Source organism: Neodiprion fabricii, chromosome 6 (assembly GCF_021155785.1).
Source record: "Neodiprion fabricii isolate iyNeoFabr1 chromosome 6, iyNeoFabr1.1, whole genome shotgun sequence".
In the NCBI taxonomy this organism is placed as follows: Eukaryota; Metazoa; Arthropoda; class Insecta; order Hymenoptera; family Diprionidae; genus Neodiprion; species Neodiprion fabricii.
The window spans coordinates 22,093,621-22,103,989 of record NC_060244.1 but is presented as its reverse complement, the minus strand read 5'-3'; the positions used below and the strand labels follow the sequence as shown (position 1 = coordinate 22,103,989).

The window sequence follows — 10,369 nt, the reverse complement described above, 5'->3', positions numbered from 1 at the left end:
GAGCCAATGTACCGTATAAGCAGATTTTTTACTGCGGTTGTGACGTTTAACTTTCAGCTCCATAATGCGAAAGCGTCACCGCGATGTAAGTTTACAATTCTCACATTTTCTCGACGCTAGAATATACATGCAGGCCATATAGACGAGTTTTCAATTTCCTTTTTTTCCCGGCTTGTTCATGCAATTCGTCTGTTTAAAATTCCTTAGCTTTACCTGCGCGGCATTTTTCTTCCTCAAATATTGCCAATGATAGACGTCAAGGGGAGGGAGTTATTTCAATAAATAAACATCTGAAGTGGAGTCTTATTATGGTATACATTTTATACAGAAAAGCTCAGCCGTGATATCCAGTATCGGTTAGGAATGATTTTTCCTTTCTTACTTATGACACAGAGCTTGATGAAAGGCTAAAAATCTAACTGTGGAAACTCCATCGTCTGAACAATTTCTTCGACAAATTTTAAAAGTATGGGCTCCCATTGGTAAGCCGTTGGAAGAAGTAAATTCACCACTTGTGGCTGCATCGCACTTTGCATGGCAAACCTTCTTCGTATTAACCTCATTATCAGGTCATCCGGAACTATATCCCATTCGATATTACTTAACAACAAAAATGACACGGTTGAAGTAATATTATTCTCATTGTGTGGTTTTGAGATCTGAAAAAACATGTAAAGAAAATCGTTAAAATTTTGAGAAACATTGCAGTAGCTGAATCTCTATACAGGAAATAATCCACCAATAAAGTATATTGCTCAACGTAGAAAATCCTGGGATTGGTGACAATTTTAGAGGTGTCTCCGCAGTTTTGTTTTTGTCAATTTTAATTTATATTTTACCAGCCTAACAGTGATGAGAATACGATGCGAATGCGGATTCATTAGCTCGATAAATTTGAGGATGTACGGGGCGTATATATTTAGGTCAAAAATGTATCGGATCAAAAACAAAACAGAACGCAAGTTAAACAGGGCAATTAAAGCTGATGAAGTTGAATCTGATTCAAAGAAGTTTCTGTGATCCTGATTAAAACATTTCAATACCTACTGAATTACAATTATAAACAACTTGTTATTAACACCGTCAGAGTAATCGCATTATTTCATTATTTTTTCAATGAAGAATCCGTATAATTCGTTTGATTCTATTGGGAAACAGCTCATTTTATTCGTTAATGAATTCCCTACAAATTGTCTGAGACAGATTTTTTTTTTGTAACTAGTCAGTTCACAAGAAAAAATCCGATATATGTATAATCGTAATAATTTATAGATATTAAACTTGTGATTCAATACGAAATAAGTTATCGCTAATTATAATTTGACTCGGATGTTCTGCGGAGAATTGAATTACGAATAAAATTAGCTTTTACTCTTTAAAGTCAGTAACGCAATATAAATTTTCCGGTGAAAAATAGTAGAATAATGAGATTTCTATGATGCAGTTAAAATAATGAGGCGTTTACAATTGAATTTCAGTGTTTCAACATTTTCTCCTCCATCAGGGAAATTTTTATAGTTGAATGTAACTTGAATAGTTTCAGTGATACCATTTAAAGCTCTGCTTCATCACGTATTCGTTTTCATACAACTGTACACTTTAAACGAATGGCTGTATCAGCGGAAACAATAGGGTAGGAATTTCACAGTGCTGAATCGATGCGTCCTTGTCACGAGCTACAATGTTCAATAAAAAATTAAATCTCGCTTCGTAAAACTGCTCATCAATTGTCGCTAGGGAAAAAACTTGAAAAAAAAAGAAAAATTAAAAATTATATATCGATCATTCATTGAGCTCGTGACGTCTAACGCAGGGGATTTTGTAGTGTAAATAATCAAGCCACCCACTGTCAGCTGGAACGCGAAAGTTTCGGGCTTCGCGACGATAGTCCCGATTTTCATCCCTTGGGAAAGATCTGCACGCAAATCCAGGTATACCGTAATGTTTTCGAATAATATGCGTCCGTTCACTGTGCCTGAAGTTGTCCCCGTTGTGGAGGTAAAGTGTTGAGGGCTGCCGTAAACCAAGTCGACATCTTGTACGAACCCATCCTCGAATGATACCGGGCCAATCAGTTCGACACCAAGGTCTGTCACACTGTCGATAAAATTACAGAGATTAGACGCATCGCCGTAACTTCTTTTTGCCATCCAGTGTTTTATTCAAATTCAACTTAGGAGTCACCCACTTGTAATTCACCGTAGAGTCGAGGACGGGGAGATTCGATAATCCATGATTCCTAATCTTCACCCAAAGCGCGTCGATCACTGCCGTGGTGTAGGCGGTTGGATCGGTTAGAATTGGCGTGAACTGTCCGTGAACAGTTTGCGCCATGAGAACGAATAAGAGCGCGAATTTTCTGATAGCCCGCATTGCTAACGAGTATTCAAGACTAACGCGTCACAAACTGGTCGGAATGAGAGCTTGAAAATTTACCTTGCAGCTCTGGTGAATGTCTTGTCTGTTACTATCGAAGATTACAGTGTCATCAATTTTTATTTTATCGATGTGATTTAGAACCGTCTACTGCACCGTCCAGCCTTCTTTGTTCCTAATTATCATTCTTGCAATGTGATCATTGGCCTAGATTTACTTTTTGGCGAGCGATCTTGCAGTTGCAATCGTAAAATTGTACACCTACTTTCGTAATGCGACCTCCAAGCATTGTCTGCGACTTTCAGCCACTGTGAAATTCTTTAGAAATTATTTGATGTTTGTGTTGTGAACAAGGGTAGAAGATGTTTATTTTCGAGATATTAAAGTCAAATGTTTGCTCGAATTCGCTTTGCTCCGAACCGAAAGTAACAGTGACAAACTTTTATATTTGTTCGTAATTTATTCGCTAGTAGAATATTTGTTATCAGGAATAGCGTTGCGTTTGTTTCATATTTACGAGAGCAGAGTTTTAGCATATTCTAAACATAAATTACGCTCACCGGGGTTAGTCAACTGGCCAATAAAATACTGCGAAAAGTTTATCTTTAGCCTTCAGACTGGATTCCGAACTGTACCTACTGGATCCTGGAAGCTGAGGATCGATGAGACGCTTGCATACGTCTCCGTGCACCACGTATCTATGGAGCTGCACGTTTGTTAGTTCAATTCGCGTGTAGGAGTCGAGAGTAATACTCGTCAGTTATTCGATATTTTCAGATATATACATTCCACAGTTTGCAAGATCATAAAAACAAAGGATGAAATATATTTCCCAGGTGAATTTACGCTGCCCGAGTTCACCGGGTTCGCTATACCGAGTCCCATTTATCCGAGGATGAGAAACAGGGCTCAAAGATGATCTATTCAGTGAACTGCGAGTTGTACGGATATTATATATACACGATAGATATACATTTTTCAAATCCGAATCTTATCTCTTCGGACTTTAAATAATCTGTAAATTAATTCGTATCTCGGGAACGCTAATCTGCGGAGGTTTAAGTCTGGTGAATTATCACGAGCAAGCCAAGTGGTAACCACGGCGCATATATAATTCTTTTCTCAATGCTTCACGGCTTGATCTCACCGACACGCGGTCTTATCGTTTATCTCGATGATCGTCCTCCCGGCTGTCGTCGGAGATAAGAATAAAGAGCGAGTTGAGTTTTCCCTGCAAAGTTTGCGACTCGACGTTTGTTTTGCACAATCAGGTACCTCCGAAATCTCCTGATCCTGGCTCTCAGCTGCGGCGCAAAAATCAGCCAATCAGAATAAAAAGAGTTCCTTTATACCGGCAGGTCCCATCCTGGAGAAAATATTGAATTCGGTCCTGAATAGCTTTGAGTTTGGAACCTTGCAATGAACGAGGACTTCGCTCTCTTTATCCGCTTTATCCCATGCTAAATAGGATCTGTCAAAACAGGGGAAAATTGATTTCCGTTCCGCGAAGAGGTGCCGGTTGGATGAAATTCGGGGCTAGGCGAGTTTCGTGCATGGTGAAAAAAAATCAAGATCTCGAGGTTTTCCTTTGCGGAGGTAAATGACAGGAATATTAGATCTTGGGGTTGATGTTCGGGATGAGAAGGTGGAACGACCGACGGACCGCCGGGCACCGGACGGGTGAAAGATAAGGTTTTATGATTCTTGAAGATTTCCGAGGTGAGAGCCGACCGGGACAACTAAAAGGGGGGAAAATATGCTGCGCCAAGAGGGTTGAACCGGTATATAAGGTGGGTGCTGCTGTATAGACTGACGGGTCGTCGGAATAACGGCTCGCGGAGATAACGCGGATCTTTGAACTTTTGAATTCACGTCACACGTGTTGCGGGCTTATTTGCTTACTTGACGTTATATTTCCGTCGGAGTTTCGCCGTCGTCCCGTAATGTTTCCCACTCCTTTTCCTCCTCTTTCCATTTACCGCAACGTTTCGTTCAATTTCATCCGACGCCGGTTCCTCCCCCTCCTTTCGCCTGCAGACTCGCTTCCTACCCTTGTGCGGACCGGACAATCCGGAGATGATTGCTGTCGGTACTTTTCTCCCCTGACTCGATACTTTCTCATAACTTTTGTGGCGTGTCCTTAAGTGGCAAGTGCCGGGTAGAGCTTAGGTACAACAAAGAAGCTCAAACTTTTTGCCTGAGATTGCTTTTTTACTCCAGAAAAACGTTACATGGCATATCGAGTCAAGACTTTAGGTTCGGTTCCTGGGAAAGAATAACTCGATGAGATTAAAAATAAAATATCGTAAATATATATACACACACACATATATATATATATATAAACGTATACTTTATTTCCAGCGGAGTTAGCCGGGGTCGTAAATTCCGCAAAAACTCTCGTGTTATGGAATGAGAGTGGCTCTGAGAAAGTGACGTCCTTCTTTCTCTCTTATGGGTTGCAGAAAAACACTCGGGAACGGGGCGAGAAACTTTCAAACCAAGTTCCCGTTTGATTCTCATTCTAAAATATCTCTCTCTCAGCCTTTTAGTGTAGAAATAACAAGAGGAATTCTCCCGCTTATTGTGAATGATGCCGGAAACTTTCTGCTATATTGAGCGTAAAATTACAAATGTTTCAACTGCTTTCCGCCTGCGCTCGGCATATAAACACCAAAGAATCAAAAACACACCGTGCACTCCATAAATATGGTATACCATACCTACAGGTCGAGTTGCAGCGCACCGAGTAATGATAACTTCAGTCTTTTAGAAATTCGTTTCATTTCCGTGGAATGCCACACGAGTTACAATATATTTCCACGTACATATAATACAAATCCATCTGGAACGATTCGCGTGGAATTGCGTACACGGCGAAGTATTCTTTCTTTTTTTTTGTTTTTTTGATTATTTTTACTCTTTTTTTTCGAAAGGTTATTCATTTTTAACAGAAAAGTTCCACCAGTCAGCGACTGCTCAGGGAAGATTTCGCTGAAATCTAGAAAGTTTCAAGCTGCGAATTCGCTTCAACACTTCGTTTTATACTTTTATTGACGTTGAGCGTTACCTATACCTTATATATACACTCGCACTATTCCACATGCGCAGGGTTGACTTCTAAATTTGTTTTATATATTTTTCTTCGACGTTCCCGTCTGAATAACGGATTGTCTGAATTTTTCCAATTTATAGAATAAAAGATCGAGTCGAGGAAAACTTTTCGTCAGACATCCACCCACCTAATCCTGGGTCTAAACCGCATTCCGCACACTTTTTATACCCATCGAAAATTTCCTACAGTAGGCGTACCGCGGGCTGAAACTCTAAACACAATTTACTCTGCACCATTGAAAACATGATGTTCAAGCCCAGACTCTCCTGCCGTCTAATAACTGGCCATATAACTTCAGTTCGTATAACCTGTGCAGCCTGCACTTCCACGCTACATTATCTCCAGGTTATTTCTACGTGATGTGAAAGCATATCGTACATAAAGAATGACAGAATGCTCGTATAAAGAGTGAATATTAGCTGTTCTTAAAATGCGTCTCCGGCAAGGCGGTAGTTTCAGCCTCCGGCTCGAGGTTCGATATTTTCTCGGGCCTTTATATTTCATCGCTTGCCAAGTCAATCCTTGTAGATATAAAGTATTTTGCATAATTTATCGGATTTGCATAATTGAGTTGTTGTTGTTGTTGATTTTTTCACAATGCTCTTCCTACTCCTCGTTTTCTTTCCCGTTTTTTCTTTTCATTCTCACTTAAAAAAAATTTTGCTACGCAGAGAGGTGGAGTCACCAGTTTAAAACAGAAACGTCACCTCCAGACTAACGAACTCGAATTATTCAGTGTCGTAATGGACGAGGAGTTCCCAACTTGGCTGAGACAAAAATGCATTGGCTGATCGAATTACCTCCGACTTTGCATGCTTACAGCTTGTAGGAGTTCTCTTTGCGTATACAAAAGTTTCCAATAAAATTTTCTCGAATTTTCGTGTAGCTTGCGCAGTTTTCGTCCAAATACAAGCGCCGAACATTTCGCGCTTAATTCGACGGTGTAACTCCGTATAATTTCCTCGATAGCTGCAGCGATTCGCGCTTCCTTTTCCATCGCGCTTCTTACTTCTCGGCAATTCTCCTCGGTACAACAGAGGAATCGAGGAATCGTAGTCACCAGGTTGGGTTGGATTAGGCTTAATAACTATGCCCGTTTCTCCCAACTCCTGCTGCAGCGTTGAAACAATTCCGTGTTAATTTCTTCTTACACTTTGGTACGCGAAATGTTCCTGCATTAATAGGCATCTGGCAGCCTCGTGGTAATTATACGAATTTAACGCGGGAGAAAAGTCTTATGAATTTACCCGAGTACCTACCGGCTGCGGCGACGTTCTTTTTATTCATGTTTTCCCTATATTAAAATCCCCCCACGTTTCATCCTGCACGGGATGCAAAAGCAGCCTTTTTACACTGCGTTTCCCAGATTTCCCCGTATTCTTGCTTTACGTTTTCTTATTTCTTTTCCAACTTTTCATACCTCAACATCTTTTCTCGATTCTCAACGACGTTATGGAGCATCACGTTCGCGGAACGTGAACACACGCTTTCGTCTCCGAATAAACCGCGACGCGGATGTATTGACGTATATGCTAAGGACGTGGTTGTATAAAAAGGGCCAGAACCGTCGGGGCATACCGGGAAATATTCAAGATTGATAACGAGCACTGTGTCCGTTATACGCGCGGGCGATAACCTTCGGGAAATGCTCGCATCCTCCTGTCGAGGGTAGAATGAAATATCATTTTCGTTCGCGGTAGAGTTTACATATGCATGTATCGTACGATTTAACCCTTACGCTGTACACCGGCGTTAAAATGACGCCAACGCATCTTCGTCGTAAATTCCATACGAAAAACATCCAAAATCATCTGATTTGATCCAAGATAAATAATGAATTATCGTGAAAATCGTTGGTACTTTCTTTTTACAGAAATTCAACCTCTACTCGCACAAATAAATATATTTTTTCATCGCACAATATTTCTATATGTTATTTTCTTAAATATCCGCATCTCAAGTATTACCCAGTCAATTTTCAGCTCAAAATATTCAAAATTCGGTGAGTTATGATTTTTTGAGTGGAATGATCCATTTTCCAATATATTGTTGTTGGATGAATTTTTATTTTTGTCATATTCAAAATTTCACTTTGCCAAAGATAACTAATTTGCCTTGAGATATAACAGTTAAGTTATCAAGTTATTTATATCGATATCTGCGTTTCTACGCAATGATTTTTGATGCGGAGTCTCCAGTGACCCCAACGTTATGGCGGCGTGCGTGAAAATCGAAAAAAAATTGGAACTTGAATTTGGGGATGCCTCTTATAAAATTGACCGCAAAACTACCGAGTCTTACGCATACCTGCATACCTGCACGTATAACTCGACCACGCGCGGCTCAACCTATCTCCAACTTCTTATTTCACTGACCCGGTTCCGCCAAAGTAAACCCGATGGGATTATGCTAATCTCCAACCCTGTACTCCTCCCCTACCCGACTTGAACTCAGGATCGCAAAACTACGCCAATTCTCGTGCCTCGCCTTCTCAGCTATTTACCAACCGCGAAAAGTCTGCAGAGTCGCTAAATCGCGAAAACCCGGTATTACGCTAACTTATTTGTACTTCCATAATGCATTACACCACACTCTGAGCTGGTTGTATATACGGCTTCGGATGGCATTTATATCCGAGTACATCCAGCTGGCGAGACCGAATTTAAACGGACGTTTTTGACACAGCCAGCAAAATTTTAGCTCTCTTTTACCAGCGAAAAGTGCTTCGATATTTATCTCGACGTTTGGAGGGGTTAAATTTTTAAATTAGATGTAACAACTCGTGGGGTTACTACAGTTATCGCAGTTGTTATTGTTATCATCATTATCATCTGATTCGTTACTGTTCACGGTAGGCGTTATGTGTGGCGCGAGTTTTAAAAATAAAATATAGAATTGTACAAGGTATTACAGGTATGAAATAAGGCGACCGTTTGTCTCGGAAAACGCGTGCCGTCGAGGTTATCTCTGCAGTTGGTTCATTTCTCGCACGTATACGCGGACCCGCCGCGATGTGTCCGTTGCTGATAAGCATTTTTCCTATACCTACGTGATACCTTTGTATAAAGGTGTAACGCCGCCTGTTGTAGAGACAAAAGGTTTTCGCCAGGATAAATAGGCCAGGTATATCTGTTATATTAATCATGAAAGTGGGCTTGTCCACTTCCGGGTTCGTTTGCAGATGTACAAAACGATATTATGCGTACATATTTCAGGGAGTCGACCGTATTTTCAACTCTGACGAATTACTCTTTGCAGCCATCTGCAAATGGACATTTGCAATAAAGTGTAAAAGCTCTTTGTGCCCGGCACGGTTGTGGCTGTCAAATTTTTTGCGGTGATGGAAATAATTCGAAAATAAAAATTTTATTCACCGCGGGACGACGTAAGGCATGAATATTATCTCCGTTATGCCCACATCGTTTTTTTTCGTCTCCTGTCGTGCACGCGCCGGGCTTTTTTCAAACTCCACTCACTTTTCGGATCCCTGATGTTTTCGTACACGGTACGTGTATACGTCCAATCCAGTTTCGCTGCAGGGTGAAGAAAATTGTTCTTGGAAAACGTGGGGACTTGTTCCTGTTCGTTTTTTTTTTTTTTTTTGTTTTTTGCAACAAATTTTGCGTAGGAACGATCGTTTTATCACTGCTTTTACTTCACATACTGTATTAATCATACAGTACAACTCAATCTGAGTTTCATCATTATGGTTCACATCACGACCGAATATAACACATGCGGCGAGAATTGTGTCAAGTGAAAAACAGAATACTCGATCATGATTTTTACGTCGCCTCGTAATCTCCGCTTACAGTTTTCACCCGACTTCAGATTCCTGCAGTTATCGTACAATTTTCACTCGTTATTCGATGTTGAAATTTGCGGAGGTAATTAATCTTATCGACATAATATTTTTATCTCCGTTTCGAGATTTCCTTGGCTGATTGTGAGTTGTGTACGTATTACATTCGGAAAGCGGGGTTAAGTTTACCAATCGATCAAGACCGAGGTTATATCCCGGGCCGGACGGGTGAAAATATTAATGCCGGTGTGGTTATCAGATCCATTTGCATAATTGATGAAAGTGGGAAAACAGGGATCAACAACGGATCTCGGAGCCGCTTTCTATTACGCTTCGAAATCTTACCCTGCCGCGTCTCGACGTGCGGATTTTCCCTCGATATTATAAACCGCGTACGTTGAAGGGGCTCGTTGACAAGCGGGTCACCACGATGGTACAGGTACTCGGGATAAAAATTTATACGATCGATGTATAAAGCACGACAGGTGAGAATAGATAGCTTGCCTACGTCTCCCGAGGAGCACGGCCATAAATTACCGCTATGAAATTTCTTTGCTGCAATTTTACATTAACGAGGTAACGACACGGAGTTTAGAGTTATGTAATGATTTTAGCGCTCGTGTCCTTCGTTTTTCATGCTTCAACATGCAAGAGAGCTGTGTAATTAAATAATTAATTGAATCTGCGTTAGCCATAATATCCATATATATATATATATATATATATATATGCTATCCCGTGAACGTCGATAAAACCGAAGCTTCGGCGAGGGAAATAGTTTCTCATACACTTTACAAGGTTGTATATGACGGGCACTTATACCGTTAAAATAGCTAATTATGTACCGCATCTGCGAGGGGTTAAAAACAACACACAGGCGAAATTGTCGAGTTCCTGTAGGGAAAAACGAGCAGAAACTGAAGAAAAGAATCGATCAAAATATGTGGCGAGGATCGCAGGGAAAGGTGAAACGTGCAGAGCCAGATGTCATCGTGGAAAACGTACTCGGATCACGTAGGCATGTTTTGTCCTCTCTACTTAAAATGCTACTTGTTACAGGTATATATCAGCCAGTG

At 40.7% G+C, this 10,369-nt stretch overlaps 1 protein-coding gene across 3 annotated transcripts; it reads right to left on the bottom strand.

Moving 5' to 3' along the window:
* Positions 1–291: 291 nt before the first annotated feature.
* LOC124184331 lies at positions 292–5,137 on the bottom strand. 3 transcript variants are annotated; one of them, XR_006871171.1, is made up of 4 exons: positions 4,730–5,137; positions 4,279–4,641; positions 1,848–2,097; positions 292–659 (listed from the first exon to the last, which is right to left on the bottom strand). XR_006871171.1 is itself a non-coding variant. In XM_046573911.1 (4 exons), exons 2-4 carry the CDS (start codon positions 2,371–2,373, stop codon positions 408–410), a joined length of 597 nt encoding a protein of 198 aa, XP_046429867.1. In that variant the 5' UTR covers positions 2,374–2,684; positions 2,937–3,191; the 3' UTR covers positions 292–407. The 3 variants fall into 3 exon arrangements, 2 of the variants coding, with proteins under 2 accessions (XP_046429867.1, XP_046429866.1); XM_046573911.1 differs by lacking the exons at positions 4,279–4,641; positions 4,730–5,137 and adding exons at positions 2,189–2,684; positions 2,937–3,191 and having other exon boundaries at positions 1,938–2,097; XM_046573910.1 differs by lacking the exons at positions 4,279–4,641; positions 4,730–5,137 and adding an exon at positions 2,189–2,641.
* Positions 5,138–10,369: the final 5,232 nt, after the last annotated feature.

Bases quoted from the DNA above. Each gene is read 5' to 3' on its own strand.
- LOC124184331 (XM_046573910.1), bottom strand. From the start codon at position 2,373: ATGCGGGCTATCAGAAAATTCGCGCTCTTATTCGTTCTCATGGCGCAA. The intron at 2,098-2,188 runs GTGGGTGACTCC...TTTTATCGACAG, and splicing joins GACTCTACGGTGAATTACAA to TGTGACAGACCTTGGTGTCG. The intron at 660-1,847 runs GTGGGTGGCTTG...ATGTTTTTTCAG, and splicing joins CTTTCGCGTTCCAGCTGACA to ATCTCAAAACCACACAATGA.